Source organism: Pteropus vampyrus, unplaced genomic scaffold (genome assembly GCF_000151845.1).
Source record: "Pteropus vampyrus isolate Shadow unplaced genomic scaffold, Pvam_2.0 Scaffold1, whole genome shotgun sequence".
Lineage (NCBI taxonomy): Eukaryota > Metazoa > Chordata > Mammalia > Chiroptera > Pteropodidae > Pteropus > Pteropus vampyrus.
Genome location: NW_011888782.1, coordinates 7,010,416 through 7,036,657, shown reverse-complemented (window position 1 = coordinate 7,036,657; position 26,242 = coordinate 7,010,416). Strand labels below are relative to the sequence as shown.

The following is a 26,242-nucleotide window of genomic DNA, read 5'->3' as shown; positions in this document are numbered from 1 at the left end:
GTACTTGTCAGATAGAAAAAAGAGTTAGAGCATCTTGGGCAAAGAAAGATATAGAGCATGACCAAAGCTTCTTGTGTGTGGGAGATAGAAGCAATTCTGTTTAGTCAGCATGGTGTTAAGAGATGAAGAAAAAATATGTGGAAGACATCTAAAGATCCAAAGCGCAGAGATAAAATGTGGATATAGAAGGAGTGGTGGATCTCAATATGGAAAGAAAGAAAATTTTCTTTTAGAAAGATTATTCTGATATCAGTAGTAATGATGGACTGGAAGGGAAAGATATTGATGACAGGAAAAAGTTAGAAGGCTAGTCCAAAGTAATGATGGCTTGAAATTAATGTAGAGTTGGAAAGAATAGAGAGGAGAATGCAGTTTTGAGAGCTTTTTTTAAGGAAATGATATTGTTAAGAATTGCCATCCATTTGTGGATCTATGTGTTGAAAGAGAAGTTGATGGATGATTTAGGAGTTTCTAGGTTGATAATGTTCTCTTTCATTTTGATGGCAAATGAATCTGGTGTTGGCCATCCTGAGTTTGAGATATCTGCAGGATATTGGATGAAGAAGCCAAGGAGACAGTTGGTAAGGTGAGACCATTGGAGCCATAGGTGGGGATGGGAGAAGAAAGGCTAGGCAAGAACCTTGGGTAACACATTTATGAGGTGGTCAGAGAAAGAAATGTCAATAGGTGAGTTCTTGAGGACAAGAATTTTATCTTATTTATCATGTAGCTTTATTGGCATATCACAATACCTGGCATATAATGCTCATTCAGTAAATATATATTTGATAAATGGAAGGAAGGCTGGATGATTAAATGAGGGAGGGAGCAGTCAGAGAAGAAAGGTAAGTTTGAGAGGGTAGTATTGAGGAATATAAAGGAAACATTCTTAAGGTATTATGAGAATAAAAGATTCTGCACACTGAGATTTGAGAGTACAATTCAGCTGAAATAGTCATAGAGATTCTGCAGAATTTTATCTGTGTCTACAGACTTTTTTGTTCCCCTTGGGACTCAGGGTGTTCTTTTGTCCTTGACCTATTTTGCTTTCTGGTTCCCTTACTGGATTTCTCCAGCCACTCTTTCACTTGACCACACCTGCTTCTCCTTTCTGGATTGGTTCTGCAGTCTATGGCTTCAGACCTGATCTCACACACAAGCGGATAATAGCTTCTGGTTTCCAACACAGGCGATTCTAAAACCTCTGCTTCCTCCTACATCTCACATCCTCCTTTTAAATGTCTTAGCAAGGGAACTAAGTCCAGGAGAAAGTGGCTAATAATGTTAAAATATCTCTGATAGGGGAAATAGGAAAGAGATTAGTTAGCTTTGGACAGTAAGACAATCAGCAATATTGTTAGAATGGTGTAAGGAAGGTAGAGTTCAAATTCCAATATAATGAAGAACAAATAGGAAATTAGAATTGGAGAAAGCTATTATGAAATTTTTTCCTCTAAGAAATATGACAATGAATAAAAGGAAGTAAATATTCTATTCAGGAATTATTTTATTTATTTAGCGAATCAGCAGAGGAGTTTGAGATGCCACAAAGGAGATAATGGGTGGAACCAGATCCTAGATAAGGAGGGAGTGAGTGGAACTGGGATCAGAGGCAAGAAGAGAGATTAGCATTGACTAGAAATAAGGCTCTTAAAAATCATTTTTAATATTAAAAAATCCATTTTTACAATAAAACAAATATAATAACACTATAGAAAATTTAGAAAAAGAATAGAAAACACTCGTAATCTTATCATCCTAGCACAATGCCTACTAGCACTATGCTACATTCATATTAACATTGGCAGCTTACTATATCGACATCACTATTCACAGAGCTTTTCAGGTATTAACTCATTTGCTCTCATAAGCAACCCTATGAGTCAGGAACTATTACTAAATTTATTTTACAAGTGAGGAAACTGAGGCAAATTAAATAATTTGGCCAAGGTGATATAGCTAGGAAGTGATAGCCCTGGGATTTGAAGTCACAACCTTTCAACTCAAGAGTCTGAATTCCTGAGTATTCTGCACTTCTTGCATTTTTAGGTAGTCATTACATCAAGCATAAAAATTTTGTCTTGATTTTCACTTATTTAATACGCATTCAGTGTTATTACAGAGACTTTAAAGATCTTTTAATGATAAAATCCAGTATTTCTTTAAGCCAATATATGATTCTTTGGTTAACTCATTCCCTCTCTTGCTGGGCATTAGATGTTTTACAGATTTTTCTATAAAAATAGTCTATGACCATCTGTATACATCTGTCTTTTTATATGCCTTAGAATATTTCTTAGGATGGAGTTTAAGCAAATGCCAAAGGATGGACCTATCTTAGTTCTTATTGCCAAATCTCTTCTTAAAAGATTATACCACTAAATTTTAAAAATTGATAATGATTTGTTAGGCATCGTTTTAATTCACATTTATTTAGTTTATAATGAGATTGAAAATTTCTCCAGTTTTTTATTTTTATTGTTTTTCTTACTGTCGTAGCTGGTCACCTTGCTAAACTCTTGTTAGTCTTAATTGCTTAATTTTTCTTTTGTATTTTCTAGGTAGACGATCATATTGATACTTTTGTCTTTCTCTCTTTAGTATATATACTTATTTCTATTTTGTATATCATTGCACTGCCTGTGATCAATAATATATTGAAAATAAGGTCTCTTTTCTAATTTTAATGGGAATGATTCTAATCCTTCACTATTAAGTATTTTTTTTTGCTGAAGATTTCTGATATATCAAGTTAAAGACACCTATATCCATTCCCAGTTTGTTAAGAATGCTTAAAATCAGGAATATAAGACTATGAGAAAAGTAAAAAGGCCTTCAAGAACCACTAAGAATAAATAACAGAAGAGGCATTGAATACCAACTTGCTAAATGAACCTGAACCCCAAAAAGCTATGCTACTGGCTTTGTCTAAAGGGTTTCTGCAGTTACTCATTTCGTGAAATGTTCGTGGTTGCTCACTGACTGTTGGTCTGGCTCCCTGAGCTGAGTCTTGCGATACAGAGATGAAAGCAACAAGAAAATTCTCAAAGAATAATACAGATATGTTAAAGAGACATAGAAACAAGCTTGAAGTGGCTCCCAATAGTCTAAATTGTTATACGTTGAGCATTGAATAAAATTACTATTGAATAGCATAAAAATCCATGAGCCCATACTATATAAATACATGAATGGTTGAATAAATAGCAAGAAAGGAGAGCTTCTTTGAAGTGTAATGTCAAGTAATAATGTAGATGGAATGATGGAATTAGAAAGTCATCATTTGGTAACCATCATAGTAATAATGATTTAGGCAAGAATCACCAATGGACATCAAAACAGTAGGTAAAAGTTTAGCAAGAAACTGGATAGTAACAGAGAATAATTATTAATTGTAAAGAAAAAATAACTTTATAGTGGAGAAACTTAGCAGCCATTACCTTCATTTATTGATCAAATTTAACTCTACCAGTAATATGACAAATTGACAGTGTGTGCTCCCTGATAAAAGAACACAACACTATTTTTGCGATATCCCTGACAAAAAATACGTAACTAATAAGAAAACACTAGTCAAATTGAGAGACATTTTACAAATTAACTGGCCTGTACTAAAACAAACAAACTGTCAAGGTCATGAAAAACAAACATTAGAAACTGTTTGTGACTGAAGATGATAAAGAGACATCACAGCTAAATGCTATGCATGCGATGGGCTGTGAAGGTGTCTGGCTCATACTCCCCTTCAAGAGGACATGCTGTGGGGAGTATAGCTGATTGATAGCATCCACCTGCTGCCCCCTTGGATCTACTGCAGTATTCACCAATCCACATTCCCATGACAGCACAGCAGGGATACTGGTACTGGATTCGTTTTACTCAACATAGGATTTCTTTAACAGGACACCCAGTCTCAAAGACCACTCACTGGCCTGTCCAACATTTTCTCAGAATTGTGCTGTAGTCAGAAGCTCTTCCTTCTTAATACTTCCTTCCCTCTCTCCTTTCACAGATGTTATGGCCTGAAGCTCTCCCCACCTACTTTTCCTCCTTTATCTTTCACAGTTTTTTTTCCCCCTAATAAATCTCTTACACGTCTAATTGTCTTGTGATCTTGGATTTGCTCTTTTTGCTATAAAGGACAGTGTTAGGGTTAACTGGTGATATTTGAATAGGGACCTTACATTAAATTCTAGTGTAATATCAAAGCTAATTTCATGATTTCTGAGGCCTAAATAGTTTGTTGTTGCTGTTGTTGTTTAAGACAATAAACCAGAAGGGAAAAGAAAATGGAGGAAGAGACAACAGTTAAGAAATTTCAATAAATGTTAGAAAATAGGAAGATGGAGATATAGAACTGATTTTGCAGAGTCAGATAAAGTGAAGTTTGAGGAAAATCAGGTGGTAATTTCCACCAGAAATGATCCAATTTTCCTGGAATAATCCCCCAGAAGCTCGGCCTTTGGAAGAAGGTATAGTAAAGCTAGGATCTGAAAAACAAAAAATTGAAAGTCTGTATTCAGTTGGGTTTCCAGTTCCCCTGTTCATCCTATGCTACCTGGACTCCCTACCTGTCTGCACCAGCTACCACTCCCTTCCACTAAAACTGTGGATTTATTTTCCCAAAGTGGTTTTGGGAATCAAAGACACCAAGCCCAAGATAAAGCAAGGGGGCAGCATCAAGATGAAAATGGGACATTTAAAGCAAAAGTGTACTTTCTGTATTGCAGTTTTCCTAGTTTCCTCTCCCATGGGTCCCCAGAGTGCCAGCAGCCAGGAGTAAAGCCAGCCCTCTCACCAGCAGGCAGTGTGTAGAGAGGCAGTAGAACATCATGCTTAAGAGTAGACACTTGAAAGCCAGCCTGCTTGGGTTCAGGTATCTGCCAAAATATGAGCAGTGTAACCATGTCAGTCAACCTCTCTGTGCTTCAGTTTGCTCACAGTGGAGATGGTGGTGATAATAGTAATGACCTCATGGAAATCATTATGAGTGTTAAATGAATTAATACATATAAAATGCTTAAAACAGTGTCCAGCACATGCTATGTGCTTTATAATTTGGCAACTATTATTACTATTATTATTATTTTCTGGAAATCCTGAATAGTCAGAGGAAAAAAATTGATATTGGGAACTCTACCAAGATAAAGGCTGCCTTATCATCTAATCACCTTCTAAGAAAGGCGTCAACAGCCTAAGACAGACACAGAGCTACTAATTACTTTTGTCATGCCTAACTTTTTAATATGATGATCAGACTCCAGCTTGAAAGGGAGGGGCCAGAACATGCTAACAGAAACTATAAACACAGAGAGAACAGAGGAAAATATAAGCAAACAAAAAAGGTAAAAGATGTTGCATCCATAAAACAAGATTGGAACTATTAAAAGAACACCAGAGAAGAAGAAAGAACTTTTTAGATCTTAAATATGATAATCTAAATAAAAATTCAATCGAGGATTGGAGGATGAAGTCGGAGACATTTGTCAGACATTAAAAAGAAAAAGATTAGTAATATTAGAAGGCATTTGATTAATAGTAGTTCCAGAAACAGGATAAATAAGGTGTAGAAAATTATCAAAGAAATGCAGTAAAATTTCCTTGAATTGAAGAATACAAATCAAAATTGCAAAAATCAAGCCAAATGAAGAAAAGAAGACTCATACCATGGAATATTGTTGTGAAATTTCTGAAAACTAGGGACACGGAGATGATTCTAAATACTTCCACAGAGGAGGGAAAAAGTCACGTACAAAGGAACAAAATTCAGAACTGCATCAGACTTCTCAACAGTAAGACCATCTTTTAAAGGACATTGGCGTAATACCTTCAAAATACAGAAAGAAAATTATTTGCTACCTTGTATTCTATATGTAGGCAAACTATTAACCAAATGTAAGAGCAGAATAAAGAAATTTTCAAGGATGCAAGGAATAAAATTGGCCTTTTTATGCATTTTTTCTTAGGGAATGACTAAAGAATTTACTTCAGTGAAATAGAGGCATAAACCCAGATGGAAGAATAGATGGGCAGAATGGGCAATCTAGCTGTGAAGAATGGCAAAGGAAAAATTCCCAGGACAAGACCTGTGTACCAGACTCAAAGAGCAACAGCTGAGACTGAGGCAGGAAGAGTAAGCATTGTAGAAGGGAATTTATAAATCAAACAAAAAGACCTTAGAATTTCGACAGATCAGTCAGAGCACTGGGAAAGATTTAGAAACAGACACATTAAGGAAAAAGAAAAGCAAATGCATAGGCAATACTTGGCAAAAAACTAACGTACTTATAGTACATCTACTTGGTTCATTAGTGAACAGCAATCTGTGATAATATAAATACTATTGGCTTTATCAAAAATTGTAATGTTACCCTATTGAAAGGATGGGAGAGGGAAAGTAGTGATGATGTAAGAGAGTGATAGCTTTCTCTACCATAATTAATAGATAGCAATATAAGGGTCTTATACAGGAATGTGAAGATAAATACCAGAAGAAATAGCTGAAGTGTAAGACAATTCTAGAAGCAGGACTAGGTACAAAAGGGCAGAGAAATGCCATTTTTTATTAAAACCCTTTGATTTTTAAGTGAAGAATATGTATTACTCGAACAAATTAATTTTGAAAGAAAGAGAGAGAAAGAAAACCATTCATTCTTTTATCACTTTTGAACCTAGCCTTATGGCCTTTTTGCCATATTTGTATGTTTGACTTGAACTTGGGGAAGCATAGGCTTGTCCTGAGTGGTGGGTGCTAAAAAAGTACTATGTGGAAGTGAGTGACAAATCAGATAGGGAGTCCTTGCTGCAGGAGCCACAAAGATGTAGATGACTTTACCCTGCAAATAGATTATTTGGTTTCATTTTTCCTCCCTGGGTTTAAGACTTTATCTTTTTCTCTCTCCTTTGAAAAATCTATGAGCCATTATTAAAGCATTTATTCCAGGCTAGTCTTAGTCACATTGTGGGGAATTAATGTAAATTTGAACCCAAGAATTAAGAGGGCAGCACTTCTTCCTCTAAAAGCAATCTGCGGTTGAGATGGTAATTGGGAAGAAATCTTTAAGAGAAAGGAGACAAAATTTATGTTATCAACAACTCATTGTCTTATCTCTATGGAGATTTTTCTTTGATTGCCAACCTTGGAAAAATATAACTTTTATTTTATGAATAAAGTCAGTAGTAGAAACAGACTTAGAGAAATGAAAATTGGCCTAGACTTTTCTATAAGGTTTTTTTTTTATATAAGGATAGTGTAGTATCATAAGCAAGCAAACAAACAAACAAACAAACAAATGAAGCCTCCAAGGTAAAATTAATGGGAAATCACAAAATGCTTTTCCCTTTTAAGATTTAAAATGTACTTTAGTATGGTAAAGGTCCAGCATCATTTAAATTTTTACTAACTGAATTAAAAAAAAAATGTATATATTAACTGTCTTCATAGGACTGAAGTTTGGGAAACAGTGCTAAGGAGCTCCACCTTCCACTGGTGGTAACTGAGGTCTCTGCTAGGAGTTCCCTGTACTAGTGTGTTTTAGGGCTTGTTGGGGAATGGGGTTAGACCTAATTTGGGGGGTGAGGAAGCTGGATATTAATAGCAAAGACTCCCGAGGCAAAAGAAAGCCTCAGAGAAGATCATTGTTCTCTTTCTCAATTTAAGGAGGTCATTAGGATGGCCCTACGCCACCTTTCAGAGTTGAGGAAGTAGGACTCAAGCAGGACTGGATATCAAAGCTGCTTCTGTCCTCAACCTACATATACTTGGTTATCATTCTTACGTCTGGTGAACTTGCAGCTGTTTTCCTTCTATTTGATATTGTGTATAGACTTTCCGATAACCCTTATTGCTTTCTTTTGCTTAATCAAGCAATACATAGTAGTAAAATACCGAGAACAGAGCAAAGAAGAAAACAAAAGTCACTTATAATCTTACCACTCAGAAATAGCAGTCGTAATGAACAACTTTTTTTTCTGTGTGTTCTGTGAGTATTGCATAGAGTTATGATTTTATTTGTATGATACAAATTTGTATTTGTATTTGTATTTGTATGATACAAATTTACATTTGTTTGAATTCATATTCAACAATGAACATTTTCTTATATCATTAAAAATGATTTATATACATCATTTTAAATGAGTCAACAATAGCATATCATTTGAAGGTACCATAATTTATTTATTTAGCTATTTGCCTAAGTATTGTTGTATACTTAATGCATTTATTTGTATCTACATACATAAAACAAAAGTTTCTTCTTTTGACTCTTACTGGACCACATTAAAAGTGACACAATAGATTTTCACCCAACTTGGAGAGTATGTATGGGACAGACAGATTTAAAATGTAAGCTATGAAGAATAGAGCATATTCATGTTGTGAAGCTCAGTGGAGAAACTGTAGAGGAGGGATAATAACTTTCCCTCTATCTTTCTGCATTCTTGGCTAAGGCCTCCATGAGAAAAGACAGATTAACAAGAGAAAAACAAACAGAAGTTTATTAACCTCATGGGAGATACTAAGGAACTCTCCAAGATGACCCAAACTACCACCTTAAATACCATCTTTAGCTAAAGACCAAAGAAAAATGTTAGGAGGTTACCAGGGAAAGCATGGTAAACCAGGGTTAGGCTTGTTATTGCAGATTTAAGTTGATGCCTTCTCCATTAATAAGAGTTTCAGGAGATTTAGAGTCAAACTTCTCTTCCTGCTGCAGAGAGGAAGACACCTTTATAATTTCCTTTGTAAAATGTAAATGCCCCTTACGAAAGGGTTGGATTAACAAGAGAACCAAATTTCATTACCTACATATGCATGGGAACCCCCACATAAGTGAGAGAGTCAGAGACAGGAAAGGAAAAGGAGGTATATATGACATTCTGAGCTAAGGATGAGATGCAGCACCTTGTGGCTTCTGAGGGGAGGAAGGTCGTCGAAGGATGCTAAGAACAGATGTTCAGTAGATGTTTTTCTTACACTGTAGATAGGTCATAAAAAAGTATTTCTGGTAATAACTGTTATTATGGGCAAGGCCCCTAATTTAAATTTTTTAATTTTTTCTTTTAGAGAATTCATATAAGAGTTTATTTGGAGCCAAAACTGACAACAATTGCTGGGAAGCGAAATCTTCCACGCTCCTCCAATTTAAATTCTTTAAGGAAGAAGTAAAAGTTTCTCTTGGGCCCTCAGGGTCTTGATTGCCTTTGGCTCAAAATGATCCACTTGCCAAAGCAGCCCATTTTGAGGAGTCCTGTTCTGAACCCCTTCAATTTCCACTGTCAAACACTTGGAAGGGAAGCAGCTGAGGGACAAGTAAAATTATCTATCAGGCCATGGGCTGATTGATTTATCAACCAGTTTTTCCTTCCTTCTCTCTCTCTAATCATCTATCACCCAGAGAGTAGTTGGCTGAGTATCTCCATGTTCCTTCTGCTTTATGAGTCATCTTTCCATTGAATGTTTAAAATAATGGCTGGAGGTCCTATAATATATATAGCAAGAGGGACTTTCTGTTCCCTGATATCGCTGAGATTTCTTATAATTTCCAGCTAAATTAAAAATCACTTGTATCTCTCCTCCTTTTTTTTTTTTTGGATTCATTTCATATTTAATAGTTAAATGCTGAAGGCTATAGAAATTGTTTCTTCTTTCTTATTGAAAAGAAACAGGTACGTTTGTAAAAGTCAGAAAATACCAGTGTCCCTTTGATCGCATCCTAGATTTTTCTGCTGTCAGCTGGAACTTCTGCAAACAGCGAGGGGTGCATTTCTGAACCCATTCCAGATATTGGATAGTGGAAGGCATGATTACATATAAAATAAAAGCACAATTTAAAAGGTATTATCTCACGCTTTCTCCACCCTGCTTCAGCCCACGTTAGAACACAGTGCCTTTCCTTTTTCACACAAGACTCTCTTCACATAATATAGTTGAATAAGTAGAATTTTCTCAAGATTTGGCATTCAGGCTAGGATGTTTCTCACTGGCTAATTTCTCTCGCTCTGTCGCTGGATCTTGCCTTCCTCCCACCTTCAATAGTTCATATTTTCTCTCATTTTTTTAGTAAAGCAATTAACTTCTCTGTCTTGCCATGTCTTTTATACCGAGAGATATCATCAAGGAACTCTCTTAAACATTGATAGTTTTTCCCGAAGAGGAATGCTGCACTAAACATTTAACATAATGAAAAAACTTTCACCCATCCATATATATCTTTTTATATTTTCATCCAGCCATTTCTCTATTTATCTAATATATCAATCCTCCTCGCCATATCTATACATTCATCCATCCCATTTCTCTATTTATCTAATATATCAATCCTCCTCGCCATATCTATACATTCATCCATCCACCCAACTCTCCCACTCTCTCTTTTTTCTTTTTCCTGACTGATTCCCCCCAGGCCCTTCCAGAGACACAGAACACTCTTTATGGGAAGTTTTTTTCTACCAGTTTTTTAAAGAGAAATTTATGCTTTGCAGACATAGGTATCAGCTGCCTTGAAATGATAAAGGAGTCACAGATAAGAGGTACCTTGCTGGGAATGGATAGTTATGATCTTTGCCTTGGGCAAAAGAAGTACAGATAATTCTAATTCTTAGTTCTAATTAGCTAATTAGAATTAAGTGAACAGAGACTGACCATTCACTGAAGGAGCTTGGCTGCAGTGACAAGTTTGCATATGCCAAAAGTTAAGGTATTGGTGGAAATATATCCCCACACATATGCACCCATACACATTCAGAAATACTTAACATTTTAACTTGAGTTTAGCTTGAACGCAGCCATATTCCCATTGTACTGATAAGACAAGCAATAATTAACCTGTGAACTATGACAGGAGTATTTCTGAAAGTTGAATCCCTCAGCTTGTCACAGAGGTCATATAATTGGATTATAATGCTAGCACTGTGAAAAATGCATATTATATACCAAGATTGCTTTAGCTTTATAATTTCTTCTTTTTTCCTTGTGTTAAGTAGTTGAAAGTAACTTTGTGGCATTACAAACATAGGCCAAATTCGAAATAGTCTATTCTTCAAAATGTTCTCTCTCTATCCTGACAATAATCAACTATCGCTTTTTTTCCTCAGGCAGGGAAAGTTATTCCTGTTGGATACAGAGTTGCAAACTGCTTGACTGAAAAACTTCCCAGGGTGAGCATTTTCAACATATATTTGTGTTTACATTATTACCTAGCACGTGGACATTAGAAGATAGAAAACTCTCAAAATCCCTTATGAAAGTTGTATAAATTTAATGTATTGGATGTGGATTTGAAATCGTTATTGTATTTTGAGATCTTCTATTGATTTTGTCTAAGGAAGTAAAAATTCCAGTTCTAAAGTTTTCAGCTCTAGAGAATAACTATAGGAGATTCCATTTATTTTAACAGGAAATAGTCATTATGATATGCTTTCTTACCTGGATACTTCTTGGTTGTTTCCTAAGTATAACTTTTAAAATACATTATTTATTTCCATTAAAAAAAACCCCAAATTTCAGGAAGTTTCATTATATAGAGTGGTAGGTTTCCATATGCTTACTACATTCATGCAGTGAGGGGTATTCATTGATTGGTATAGATCAGTCGTAATATTTTAAAAACTGTACTTAATCATTCTATTTTCTTGTTTCACTTTTTGTAGTTAATAACTCCACCTGAGGCAAAGAAATTTTTCAACTTCCGACATCCACCTGCTGGAGCCGAAAGAGTATTTTATGGCAGAGCAAATGATCCTAAAATCGCACCTTATTTGACACATGGAATAAGATCTAAAATTTCAGTACCGGTAACTTCTTTTCTTTTTTTCCCTGCACATTACTAACTTATCAAGGTGAAAATGCACAAATGAGGTATTAGCGAAATCATCAGGCCCAATCTCCTTCCCACCCTTAATCTTGAGCAGTGAAAAATATCTAAGAAGTGACAGCCAAAAGAGTGTAGAGAAATTAATGGTTTAAGAGCCACAAACTAGATATTCTCTCCTCAGATAATAAAAGCCAAATTGCACTCCATTTTATGACAGTAAAGAGAAATGCTGTCAAGCTTGTTAGGGGGCTGAGATGACAAAGGCTAGGTAATTATTGCCTAAAGACACTACAGAGAGCTTATATACACACTGAGTGGAGGGGGGGCCTGAATGTTTTCTGCCAACCATTGAATGGATGGTCCAGATTCAGAAGTAAGGTTGTGGTTCTTGTGTATTTCATTCCCACTTTTCTGGAATATTGGAGTCAAATAACCTGGAAGGTCCGCTATAAACCTTGTGGCCTCTTTAAAACCTTCTAATCCCCTTGAAAGTTCATGTTTAGGCATGTTTAAGTTTCATAACCCCAATTCTGACAGTTTATTTGAAGGTGACCAAAGCCAGTGATTAGGAATTGCTTTTCTACAATCATATTGTCTTCCCTCCAACTATTTGATTAGAGTTTCAGCTTTCAGATTTTTACCTTTTTTGTTCTTACATCTGTGCTTTGTATGATTTCTTTAGGCAAAGGTATTGTTAAACCCACAGCCTATTACAACATTTCAACAGAAAATTAATGATAAAAAGGAATCAATATATTTTAGCAATCAACGAGCACCATTAGGAAAATCTTATGATCAAACGCCAGGATTACCTAAAGGCCTGGATATACTCAATACGACATTTGGGACAACAGTCATCAGAGGTAGTTAAAAAATAAGGGGTGGGGGTGGGTGGCAAAATAAGTCTTCTTAGAAAATTGGATTAAATATTCTGTCAGTAAGGTGGTGATGCCAGTGATGATTGAAGAATAAAAGATGGGATGATAGCAAGAAAGTTAGGACCCAGAATCATTATAGCTTATATGTGCCAGGCAGTAAAAATTCAAATTTTGTCGTGGAGATTTAAGTGAGCATAGTAGAGATAATATAAAGACAGGAAAGAGACTCAGGAAAGTTGACATTGGAGCCAGCTGTAAAAGCTGCAGTCCCCTCTCCCTGGACATCTATTTTATTTCCACCAATGCCTCTAAAGTGTTGTAATTCTTAATTTTATGAAACTTTGCTTCATAAAGTAGACCACAAAACAAATAAATTTGGTAGACGCTGCATAGTACCCTCCATTCATGCAGGTCCACAGTATCCACCTGCATATTAAACAAACATACACAGTAATGGAGCAGACTTGCGTTCTCATTTTGAGAGGGAGTGGAGCACATCTTTCAAAAAACAACAACATATAACTGAATTGGTCACAGGCCATTATTTCTTTTGAAGCCCCCAGCCATGTTGTTGGGTGCTTTTCTTTACACCTTTCTCACATTTATCCCCTACTGTCCTTTTCAGGTCTCTACCGGCTCTCCACGGGTTGTACAGGAGACTTCAAATTCCATCTTTCTTTATCCTGCACAGAAACTTGGTTTTCTTTGTCTTTCTGCACCCATTAAAGCTCTGCTCCAAGAACTTTATCTTTTTCCACCAAAAGGCTCATTAGATTATTTTCCTTAACATAGTAACATCCACACTAGAGATAAATTACGCCTTTGTTTTGGAACACAAAATCTGCAATTGTACTTTATTGTATCAGATCTAAAGTTAAAACTTGAAACATGGAAACATGTATTTTAGAACAGATAAAATATCTTTTTTTCCTTTTTAACAGGATTAAAAAATGTATTATGTAGACGTGTCATTACAGCATTACAGTAATTATAACTGCTATCTAAGATTAGTTCATTTAATAAGGAAAGTACTTTCTTAGGTGTACCTCGCTTAAATACATAATAATAGAAAGAATATTCCAAAGTGTGTTTGTGTTTTAATAGTTTTAGTGGTTCATACATCAAAAAGAAGTACTGCTTTACAGGATTATTTTGAGTAGGACCACTTTCTGGTATTCTTAACTGTTTGTTTATAGATCTCAGTCCTTGGCAGAAAGTCTAAAAAGGAAAACATGTTAGATTGAAAGGGAAGAGTGAAATTATAAATGGAATTACATTTTGTTAGAATATAATATTATCATATATTATTACTGTATTATTTATTATTATATTTACTTAATTTATAAGCATTAATTAGTCCATATTTATTTAGTATAATAAACACATATTATCATTATACTTTAATTATTATTAATTATTATTATTAATCTATGTTGTTAGGTTGGAAAGGAAGAGTGAAATTTTAAATGGAATGATATTTAAAAATCATTATGTAAAACAATGAAAACAAAATAATTCACTATATACAAAACTGGGGGTCACCAGTCCTGGGAAAACAACTGTTAAACAAATATGTTGTAGCTCTAAGTTTAAGACCAGTAGGAAGAATTTCTTCCTGATTTTAGTGATTTTCTTGGCACTTTTGGCTACTTTGAAGATGCATATTCAGATCAAAACAGACACCGAATGTGTGCTCCAGTCTACAGCTGCTAAAATTTGCACCAAGGCTACATAGGGCATCAGGGTTTCTAAAACTGATTTGTGATTCAAATTTGCTTAGATCATCTTGAGAAGTCTGGAGCAAATTAAAATCAGAATTGTCTAGAGAGTCTCAGAATAGGGAATTTAAGCAGGCTTGGAATATGGCTCAGGACAACCTAAACAGTTAACTGATACAGAGTTCTGATAGTCTTCAGAATTCTAGGGAGTGAGCCAGGTCAAATGAGGGTCCCTAGTATAGTGACTCCCAGGCTACATCCTGCTTTCTTAATAAATCTTCATTTATATTGGCTTCGTGTTCTCCTAGGGTGCCCATGTCACTTATGCAATCAACTTACCTTGTTTGTCCTTTGCTCGAGTCAATTTTTTTGTTATTTGTCTTCCTTTTTTTTTTGCTCTAGTCAATTTAAATGTTATAAATAGATATAGGTGAAAAATGCCTTAAAACTGATTTAATTAATTCTTTCTTCAGAAATATCTGCTAGAGATGTGGTGAATCCACCAAAATCCTATGAAGAAGTATTTAAAGAAGGAAAGGAAGGACATGATCTGTATACTGTTTCTCACAATGATTATTATGTGGGTAAGTATCCTCCAGTATAAAACTGACCTGAGGATATGGGACTCTCAGATTTGTGAAGAAGAATAAAAGAGCTAATGTGTATAAATTTAAGTGTCTGGTATATAATAGGTGATCAATAAAGAATAATTTATTTTTTGTAAGGTCATAAACCCCAATAGCTAGGATCACATACCTGAATACATTTTGTGTATAAAATGTAGAAATATACATATCACTAAAGTGAAAAAACAGCCAAGAAAGATTAAATGTTAGATAGTATTATATTATTTTAGTGGCTTTAGGCTTAAAAATTACAGTTCTTATTCAAATGTCAGGATTATTCTAAATGCTTAACTTTACATGAGGAATATTGATTGGGTAATGGTCAAGTAAACAAATTTTGAATCAGATATAACAGATTCAAATCCTAGCTTGCCCATCTACTATCTTTTAGACCTTGGATATTTTACTTATCCTATCATCATCTATTTTAATCTCTTAAATGGGGATAATGATATTGTGAGGATTACATGAGTGCTTACAAGATGCTTAGCATAGTGCCTGGAATGTAGTAAAGGCTTAAAAACTATTATTATTAGTGATCTTGACTATTAGTAGCCTGTTATACTAGAATTATTCTATAGCACAACTAAAAGGCATTAGATTTTTATAGTGCTTAAAATACAACTTAATTGTTTGTGTGTTGATAAGTAGAATCTTGATATAATAGAGGACTGAGAACTAGACTCTGATATATGTCCTGAGAAAGTTGGTAAATTGTGAATGATTCATGAACTCAGTCTTCATTAGCTAGAAGCAAGACTCTCGCTCACTGCATCTCAAGGCACCTCTCTTCCTCATTCCCTCTTTATTTCTTCACTTTTTCTCCTCAACCTCCATCTCACACTCTACTCCTCTATGCCCTTCCTCCTAGACTTTTGCTCATAGCTGGGGCTTGTCTCCTATACCCATTTTTACACTGTCTGGAAGCTGTTATTCTCTTCTTTCATGACCAATCTCTGCTGGTTGCCTAGAGTCTCTAATACGATTCCAGTCTTGAGATTGTTCCTGCCCTCCCATTCAGTCTGCCACTACTTCCACCCACTTGGTCACCATGTTCCTTCTCATAACCTTGACTTCTCTCCATATCTCCACTCCCTCTACTTCCTGTCTCTCTCCCTCCCTTTCTTCCTTTCCTCCTTCTAGTCCTCCCTTCTTTTATTCCTCTTTCCCTTGCTTCCTCTCTTGTAAAAAATATTTTATGCATTTTTTGGGGAAAAAGTTTAGATTCTATCACAAAATCTAATCCAATGCCTTTTAATTGTTTTAAAAGGAACTATATTAATGAATATAGGCAATCTATAATGAGATAGTTTACATGCATTTAGCGATTGGAGGAATATGACTATAGATTTTTTTCAAATGTTCGAAAGAGCTTTAATGGGCTACAATATGACTGAAATTACCTTCATTTATTGATTTTTACGAATTTTCATTAGCCTCTTAAAAGTCATGGAGTCCAATCTTTTAAATATTGTCTATTTTTTTCTCATAATGGAAGCACTTTATTTTTTATTATAAAAATACAAAATAATTATGGAGAACTTAAATGTGAAAAATGAAGAAAAAGTAAATATAATCTTGAAATCCCATTTACCAGAGATAACTACAGTTGATATATTGAACACCTTCCTAACCCCCTATCCACTGAGCTATCTATCTTTAGTTAAATGTGATAATATTCTCCATGTTTTGGGGGACCCTATATACATTTAAAATTTTTTACTTAAAATAACATGTCAAGGACATTATTCAGTAATAAATATGTATCTACAACTTCTTTTAAATGCACTTAATTTTAATCATTAGGAAGGTAATAGATATTTCTTTTATAAAATGCAAGCTACATAGAAATATATAAAATACAAAGAAAATCTCCCATAGTTCCCAATATTCCATAGATGATATCTTCATAGATATTTTTCTTTGCTCATTCATATATGAGTATATGTGTGTGTTTTGCTCCCCACTATATGTTTTTTTCCTATCTGCTTTCCCCCCATTGTATGAAATATCTTAGTTGCCTTTTCATGTCAGTATCAATATTGCATTTTTCAGTATTACAGAAATATATTGTTTATATATCTTTGTGGATCTGATCCATTTCCTTAGGATATATTTCTAGATTTCTGAGCATTTGAAATTTACATTCTTAGACCCAAACTGTCTACCTGAATAGCTGCCTGAATTTGCCCTCATTTCTGCAGTGTATGAGATTTTTCATTTTCCCACACCCTCCCCGGTAGTAAGATTTGCCAGTCTTCTTTATTTTTACTTAACTGAGAGAAAAATTATGATTTTATGTAGTTGTTTTTATTTATATTATTTGGGTTACTAGTGAGGCTGGATATCTTTTTTCCATCATTTCTTCACCTTTTAGCTGATCTCTATTTTCAGTCTTACCTTCTTATCCAGAAAGAGAAAACGAATTCCACATTATGACTTGAAAAGAAAAAAGTGCAACGTGAGGTCTTAAATATAAAGACCTCTCTGTTAGGTTCCAGCCCTCAATTACTCTTCGAATGCTTCTAATATGAGATAAGTGATTTTAATGAAATGTGAGAGTTACAAAGTTCTGGTGATTTCACCAAATCTCAACAAGAGCAAGTACAAAACACCAACCTCTCATAACTTAGCGCAGTGGAAAGGACTGCTGGGGTCCCAAGGCATCGCAGTATTTCCCTAATTTTTAGGACTTCTGTAACATTAACTTGTCCTTCATTTTTCATCTTTAATACTTGTTTTTAATACCTACATCATTTCCCTACTTACTTTCCAAATACTAACACAAGGAATTCTTGTCTCACCAGTCTTCCGCCCCACATGGGAGAATGCTTCTGTTATCTGTAGCCAAATCTGCAGTTTCCTGCACTGTTACAGTTTCATTCTTTGTTCCACTCTCATTTTCAATGTCAATGGGAAAATAATGTGCTTCCTTCCAGATAAGGTTATTTGTGTTGCTTAAGTCAGAAGTCTTCTTCTTTTTTTTCCCCCCACAGGAGAAGCAAAGAACCGAAAGTATAATGCATCAAGTTTCCATAGGTTTAACTTATATGGGGTCCCAACACCACATTTTAATGATGGACGAACCATGGCAAAAACTTTATATTGGCTCCATGAACTACAAATGTAAGTTTAATTATATTATGGCCTGGGACAAATGTTAGATATATGACATATGGACTTAAAGAAAAATTCATTTTTTTCATTTCTTTTTTGAAGAGGTAATACATTGACATGGTTCAAACATAAAATTAATAGAAAAAGATATACAGCAATACATTTTCCAAACTATTCAGTTCCCCCAGAAATGATCATGCTACTGTTTTTTGTGTATGTGTGTATATGTGTGCATATATATATTTTTAACATTACTTTGTGCCTTTGTAAGTAAATATAAAGAAATATCTGCCTGTTTTAAACTTATAGGACCAACTCTATTTATGTTTCTTAAAGATGATGGGCTTTTAAATCTCTGCAAAGACAATTGTGTCACATATAATCTACCTGTCATTTATCATTCAGCTTTGTTTAATAGTTGTTTGGGCACCTGAGCACCTGACTTAACTCTTGTAAACTGTGATCTTTTTACATCTTCATTCTATATATGACTACTTCTCTAGAAAATTAAAATAAGGTTTCTTAATTTTTCATTACCAGTATTATATTTTATATCTAAGCCAACATTAACAGTGGTAGATTACTCATAAAAATCCATATTTCCTACTATGCTTAAAACCTCAGACTATTGGAAATACTGGTCTAGTATGTTGAATAGGCCCCCCAAAAGATATGTCCAGATAATTCCCCAAACCTCTAAATGTTATCTTATGTATGTAAATGTAATTAAATTAAGGATTTTGAGATGAAGAGATCATGCTGGATTATCTGGACAGGCCCTGAATTCAATGACATATATCCCTATAAGGGAAAGGCAGAGAGAGATTTGAGACAGAAGAGAAGACACACAGAGAAGATGAAGTGAAGATGCGGAAGGTGACTGGAATATTGTGGCCTCAAGGTAAAGAAGGCCAAAGAATGCCAGCAGCCTCCAGTGTTGGGAGAAGCAATAAACAGATTCTCCCCTATGAACTTTGGAGAGAATGTGGTTTTGATGACATCTTGATTTCAGATTTCTGGCCTCCAGAAGAGTGAGAGGATACATTTCTGTAGTATTAAGCCGCCAATTTGCTGCAATGGGTTACAGCAACCATGGGAAGTAATATACTGGGCTGGGGTTTCTACACATCAGTGGTGGGAATAAATATGTTTTGTCTTCTGCCCTCTTTAAAGGAAACACTAGCCCTACAAGTTTCCAGGCTCCCACCTGCACACAAAGTTGCCACAGGTTGCCACCCATCCTGCCTCACTCAGTTGCCTCTCTGGTCTCTGTGATAACAACAGCTCCCAGTCAGAAAGGCAAAAGGCTAAGTATTTTATATATTTTAAATTTAATCCTACCAACAACTCCATTTTGATCCTTTTCATTTTACGGATGAATAAACTGAGGTACAGGTTAGTTAAATCATTTGCCCAAGATCATGCAGCTAAGAAATATTAGGGGTAGAAATGAAACCCAGGCAGTGTGGCTCCAGAGGCTGCCCTACCACCACATCTGTGATCACAGGCCAGAAACAGTTATTTCCACTCCTCTTCCACTCCTTTATTGTACAAATTTCTGATACTTGAATTATTAAAAAACAATTATGGTAAAATACAAACAAAAATTCTTACAATATTGTAGTAAACTCATATGAGTTAGTTTTCTTTTAGGAATAGAAGGAAAACTCATATAACAAATATTCATTAATTTATCATTATTAACGTGGTTACATCATACATAAAGGAAACCATGAAGAAATGACAAATATTTAAGGACTATAGATATTTATAATTAAATATAGAAATTGATGCTGAAAGAGAGATGACAAATGTTTTATACAATTATGAAACTTAAAAAATATAAATCTAACAATTTATGGGAGATATGAAATAAACACATTAACAACAATGTGGCCTTTTATTTATTATTAATTAATTAATTTATTTATTTATTGTTGGCATTGGTTAATGGAATCCAATGTTTCAGCTGTACACTTTAACAATAAATCATATATATATTTACACTGTGTGTTCATCTCCCATAGAGATTTCTTTCTGTCACCACATATTTGACCTTCTTTACCCACATCTACCTCTCTCCTCTCCCCTCCCCACTACCCTCTGGTAACCACTAGTCCATGTTCTTGAGTCTCTGTTTGTTTGTCCTGTCCATTTGTTGCTTTTAGGTTTATATCCCACATATAAGTAATATCATGTGATTTTCAGCTTTTTCTGTCTGGCTTATTTCTGCTTCAATGTGGTCCTTAAGAATGTCCTAGGAGCAGAGCCTTTGCATCCTTAACAAGGACATACTTATCAATGATTTGGAGTAGTCATGGATAAATACACTAAGTAAACCTAAAACTAGTATGTTGTTGTATGTTAATTATATCTCAAAAAATACACTGAATTTATAAAAGCAGGCAATATGCAGGATACATTACTCTCCAACATGTCTCTATCCCCAAGGAAACAACATTTACAGAACAATGATGTTTGATCAATTATTTGATTATACTTTTTGTATTTTGAAATTTACTTGGAAAATGATTGCTAAAATAATGGAGAGAGTGTTTATTCCTTTGGTCTGTTGGATTTTAAAAAGAACTCGCTACTTCATTTTTTTAGTGTGATTTTTATTATAAAACTTGGAGTTAAGCATGTTTGTTTACATTTTAAGTACAATTTTATATATACTATTTTAACATATATTTGGTTTACTCTTAACTTTTAAGGAATGTATTTCTTCTGTAAAACTATCTATACTTATATTCTGTTAGTGACTTTTGGTTTGAAGAATCAGAATCTTCAAACGGTATTCATATGTATGCGCGTGTGTGCGCGCGTGCACGCATGCTTGGTTATATCAGAATGAAAACAATTCACTGGCGCACAAGACTTTATTCTGAGTTAGTTAGGAAATGCTGTGAGGTTGTCTAATAATGTTACAGTTGTTGATAGTCCAACATACATGGCTACTCACATACTTCCTGATTCTACCAAAAACATAATCGAGGCACTATTAGACTGAAAAGAGTAGGCTCCTTGATTTATAATCCTTAACCTTATCATTCTTCAATGTTACTAATTATGTCCTTCGGAGCTGTTTTTTAGATTGTCAACTTTATTTGTTCAAATTATGGCCTGTACACTGTCACTGATATATTCTGACTTTATCTATATTCTCTTTTTCCCTCCTTTTTGAACTAATGGGAAGTAAAGGAAAAATAAAAGATGAATTACTTTATGTTTCATCTTTTGTTTCTCCACAGAGTGTCACTCTTCTCCAGAAATTTATTCAGCTTCATATTTCTATAGTACAGGAAATAGTTTTAAAAGCAAATGGAGTTTAAGAATTTTATGTTCATTGTTTTCAGTCTTAGCGAAACAATAGAGAATTTATTAATTTTAATGTTATTAAATAGCAGTGTTGTAATTTTACAGTTCTCAAAAGAAATCTTATTCATTTAATTACAATGATAAAAGTAACAAAATTATATTACAGGAAGTTGGCAAAATAAAATCACCCATAATCCTGTCACTTTAATTCAACCATTATTATCTTTTTAATGTATTTCTTTCTAGTTTGGCTTCCAGTGTAGATTTTTGCATAACTTTAATCAGAGTGCAATCCTATTTTATATTCTTTTTCACTTAACATAAAACAATTTTATATTGCTGCGTATGCTTCATAACCAGCATTTAAAATGCATGCCGTGTATTCTTGTTAATGTCACATAATATAATCATCCTTCATGATTGAACATTTAGATTCTTTTTTTTTCCCATTGTAGTCAATAAGGCTACAAACATTTTTATAAATATGAGTTTTCCACATTTTTAATTGTTATCTAGATTATCTTGTGTTTGGTTCCCAGGTGTGGATAAAAGGGAATAAACATTTTTATGCTTTTTGAATTGTAACACAAAATTATATTTCTAAAAGGATAATGGCAATTTGCACTAGCAATCTACAAGTGTTTTACCATACTTTTTGCCAATTGTTAGGTATTTTCTCTCATTCTCTCTTTCTGTCCCTATAAATATGTATTTGCTTATGTACTATGTTAAAGTGGCACTTTGTTGTTTTTTTATTTCACATTTGTTTTTTTACTAGAGAACATTATAATTTCTCCATGTATGTGCTTACTAGATATGAGTAATCTGTTTATATTCTTTATTTATTTGATATTTAATTTTCTTTTAGCATTTTAAAAAGTTACACTTATAATAATGATATTAGCAATTTGATTTTGTTTACTGAAAAATATTTTTGAGTCTGCATGTCTTATTCTTAATCAAAATTTTGTATTCTATTAAAAATTATCTTTACAATAGAATATAAATGATAGCAGAATGAGCACATAAAGCTTTCTTTTGAGCATATAATTTTCTTTGAAACTGAATTTATTTTTTGACGGCCCAAATGATACTATGATAGTCCTTACCATATGTATATTTGGCAGCCAAGAATATTTTAGGTAATAGAGATACCTGACAATTTTCTAATTTTATAGGAAAAGAGGAGCTAAGGTTGTATCCAAGAGAGTTGATGATTTCAAAGAAAAGTTTCAACATACACTTGGAAGAGTTTTAGATCAGTAAGTTAATGATTAACTTTGAATTGACAGTGTCTTTGAATTGAATTTAAAAAGTACTCTTGTGGTAAATATTGGTTTGTGTTCTATTAGATTCTATTTACTAAATAAGAAAGTCATTCTTTTAAGTTTATCAGGGAACTCTATTAGGGTTCTAGGAAAGTTCTGAGGCCTATAAGATTGAGAGGGCATTTCGAGAAGAGGGAGGAAGAATATTATGTAAAGCTTTATTTCTGGGATATCAGAAATTTAACTTATTCTGTTACGTTTTTCTCTCCCTTCCTGGTCTCTGTCTATCTCTACATACCTCTGCAATTCTGCTTTGAATTCTGCTTTAAATCCAGGCTACTGAAAGCCAGTGAAAGCATTCAGTCATTGTTAATGCAAGTGGAAGATGAGACAAAAGATCTATTGGAGAATTTCTGCTTGATCTTCATAGTTTAGTTATAGGAAAATATATAGGCTATTAACAACATATGGCAAGCATATTTTAAATTCCAGGGATGCCATGTGGCGGGTAGTTTAACTAAAGGATTTGTTTTCTTTGATAGCATTGCAGAAACAATGAATGTTCCCCCAGACCACACATTTGGAACTTGTCTCCTCCCTGAGGACTATGGTAAATATACAGACATTCTCCTTAAAAAACAACAACAAACCCCCACAAAGTTATGCAGTTAAGTTCACCAACTCCTCTCAAAGCTTCTAATTTTAAAGGCTTAAAATACCGTATGACCATTAATGAAAAAAATTTGTAGCACAAGAAAGAAAAAAGTTTTCATGTTATATATGAACTAAATACAATTAAAAGCTCTCGTAATGAATACCTTCAGTGAAGTGAAGGCTTAGAATTTTATTTAGAAAATAAATGTGGCCAAAGTGAAGTGAGACAGGCTTTTAATTAAATAAATATTATACTAGACCTTTGCTACTCAAAACGTGATCTGCAGACTGTCAGTGTTGGCATCCTCTGCAAGCGTCTTAGAAATGCAGACTCTCAGGCTCCACTCCAAACCTACTGAGTCAGAAACTACATTTTAATATTTCCAGATGAATTGTAGTGACAATTGAGAAATTTGAGAAAGCCCTGTCCTCTGCCATTACATAATTAAGAGCTGCTCTCTTCCCACCAGCCAATCAATTAATCAATCTATAAAGTGGCAGAAACTTACTGGTGTTTTATCTTTATTTCTAAACAATCTATACAGTAGACATCTAAAGGGAAAACTACATTAAAACTTATCAGGAGTGGGCTGTATATCAGTGAATTTCAAAATAAAGCCCCCCAGGGAGTTTATTAAATATGCAGATTCCTGGGACCCATGCCCAGATACTTTGACTTTATATACAGTAAAGTTTAAGAACCACTACTGAAAATGTTTTAGCTAAAGTCCACTCACTGATGAAAATATTTATTTTTAGGTAAGCTTATGCAGCAGAGTTTTTGAGCCTCTTTAACTGCCACATTAGGAGACTGTATTTGGGTCTGTTTTTAGAGGAACCGTTACCTGTTTAACGGATTCCTATTCTTTCAGGGCCAGGCCAGAAGAATGTGTCGACATATGTCTCTGTCACCTGGCAGTTAAACCTGCTGGGGTTGTGGTGGGAAAATGACATGTAGTTGGAAAAACAACTGTCAGGGGTTATCTTTAGGTATTAATGGAGAGGGAAGGCCTCTGAAGATAAAAAATATGCAATCAAGAGCCGTCATATGGAAGAGCGAGGACCTTTGTACAGAGTATTTACCCAAAGGGGTTATATCTGGGGAATGATTATGGAGGAGGAAAGGAGGTCATGCTAATTTGTCAAAAATCACCCCTAACTGTCTTGATTTCCTCTCCCAGGGCCTTACTTGTGTTTTGCTCACTTTGAGATGGTCTGATGGTAGCTGACTGCACTTCAGATGGCCTTGGTTTGAGGCACTTGCCCAGTTCCTGGAACCATCATTAGTTATGGGCTTCTCATCCATACTCAGGGTCTACCCTTAGAAACCAGGCTTTATCAGAGTGTGCATAATTAGCTTCTGATTTTTATAATAAGAAAGTTAGAGGTGCTATGAGTACTTATTAAAAGAGACCCTTGATACAGCCTAAAGTAGGGCCTTGTACAGAGTAAGTGTACATAGTAGTTGCTTTAAACTGCAGCCAATGTTGAGATTTAAATTAATCCATCCAGGGTATCACAGCCAGCTGCCAGCATGACCCAAGAAAGCAGGAAGGGAGGGATGTAGGACAGAGGAAAAGGAACAGAAGCAGAAGGTCTCTTCTGGTGACATGCACCAAGCCACCATATCTGAGGCAGCATAGTCAATTCTCGTCTGATTTCTGTCAACGTCAACATCCAAAGAATGTTTTCCAAAAGAGAATGACAAAGAGTGGGTTTATAGGCAGAGTGTGTGTTTGTGCTTTCTTTGTGTTGTAATTCAGGGAAGATCTTTTAAGTCCTGAATGGTAAATGGAAGCACTGGCCAGGGCTGGGGGATGCAGCAGGCAGATTGGAGCGGTCATTACTTCCAGATAACTGAGGGGGTTGTGGGTCAGGACTCTTAGTTAACGGAGCTGTGGATGGGGTAGTGGTGCTGGTAGTGGTAGAGGGGGAAGCAGGATTGAGAGATGGGGACTTGATCTGCAGACTGAAGGTAGACTGGGAACTCATATTAGGTGAGAACGGGGAATTTGAGTGTAGTTTTGACAAGTGTTCCCAGAGGTTCTGTCAATTCTGAGGCACATGGAGTGCAATTAGCCCCAGCTTTCTGATCCTCGGAATTGTACGCGAATGTCTGCTAAGAGGCAGACAGGCCCTCACTATCCTAAAAAAGGACTTGACAGCACAGTGGAGCTGATGATTCTCCCACAAATTAATTTTTTCAGTTTTTTTTTTCATTTATCAGAGGCATCACATAAAACAGAAACATTAATTTTTATCAATTACTTTGTATGCTTTTTTATACACAAGATTTCCTGTCACGCTGTCTAATAGTATTGGAGTTAGGTGTGAGAGTTTTCATTCACAGAAATTGCTAGATCTCTCTCTTTCTCTGTATTTTTAGGTTGAGAATACTATTGACAAACTTTAAATTCAGATAAAAGACTTTTCTCCCCCTCTTCACTAGGAGCTGATGATCTCATCTATAATAGACTTCCGGGTGAATATCTTCGAGGCAAAGATAGACAGCGAGCCCTGATTGCGGCAGTTCGGCATCACTTGAAGAGAGTTAACTACCAAAACTTCGACACTTTGCTGGCAGCCTTCAGGCACTATGACAAGGCCAGTAGTGGAGCAGAGCTTTTAGGTCTATGCATGGGCTTACAGATACGGGCAGGTTGGTGTAGATCAGAGGTCAGCGAACTATGGCCTGTGGGTCAAATCCAGTCTACCACCTATTTTTTGTAAATAGTTTTACATGCCCATTTGTTTTAAGTATTGTCTGTGGCTGCTTTTGTACTACAAATGCAGAGTGGTGCATCAGAGACTGAATGGCCTGCAAAACCTAAAATATATACCTTT

The 26,242-nt window shown here is 34.9% G+C and overlaps 1 protein-coding gene across 1 annotated transcript in view; it reads left to right on the top strand.

Moving 5' to 3' along the window:
* Positions 1-26,242, top strand: part of EFHB (EF-hand domain family member B) — an 80,356-nt gene that overhangs the window by 1,602 nt on the left and 52,512 nt on the right. Inside the window, exons 2-9 of the mRNA XM_011354883.1 lie at positions 11,098-11,160; positions 11,653-11,796; positions 12,499-12,679; positions 14,886-14,996; positions 18,035-18,164; positions 22,655-22,738; positions 23,287-23,354; positions 25,848-26,002. Of these exons, the coding sequence (XP_011353185.1) occupies positions 11,098-11,160; positions 11,653-11,796; positions 12,499-12,679; positions 14,886-14,996; positions 18,035-18,164; positions 22,655-22,738; positions 23,287-23,354; positions 25,848-26,002 (936 nt within the window). The remainder of the gene's footprint in view (positions 1-11,097; positions 11,161-11,652; positions 11,797-12,498; positions 12,680-14,885; positions 14,997-18,034; positions 18,165-22,654; positions 22,739-23,286; positions 23,355-25,847; positions 26,003-26,242) is intronic.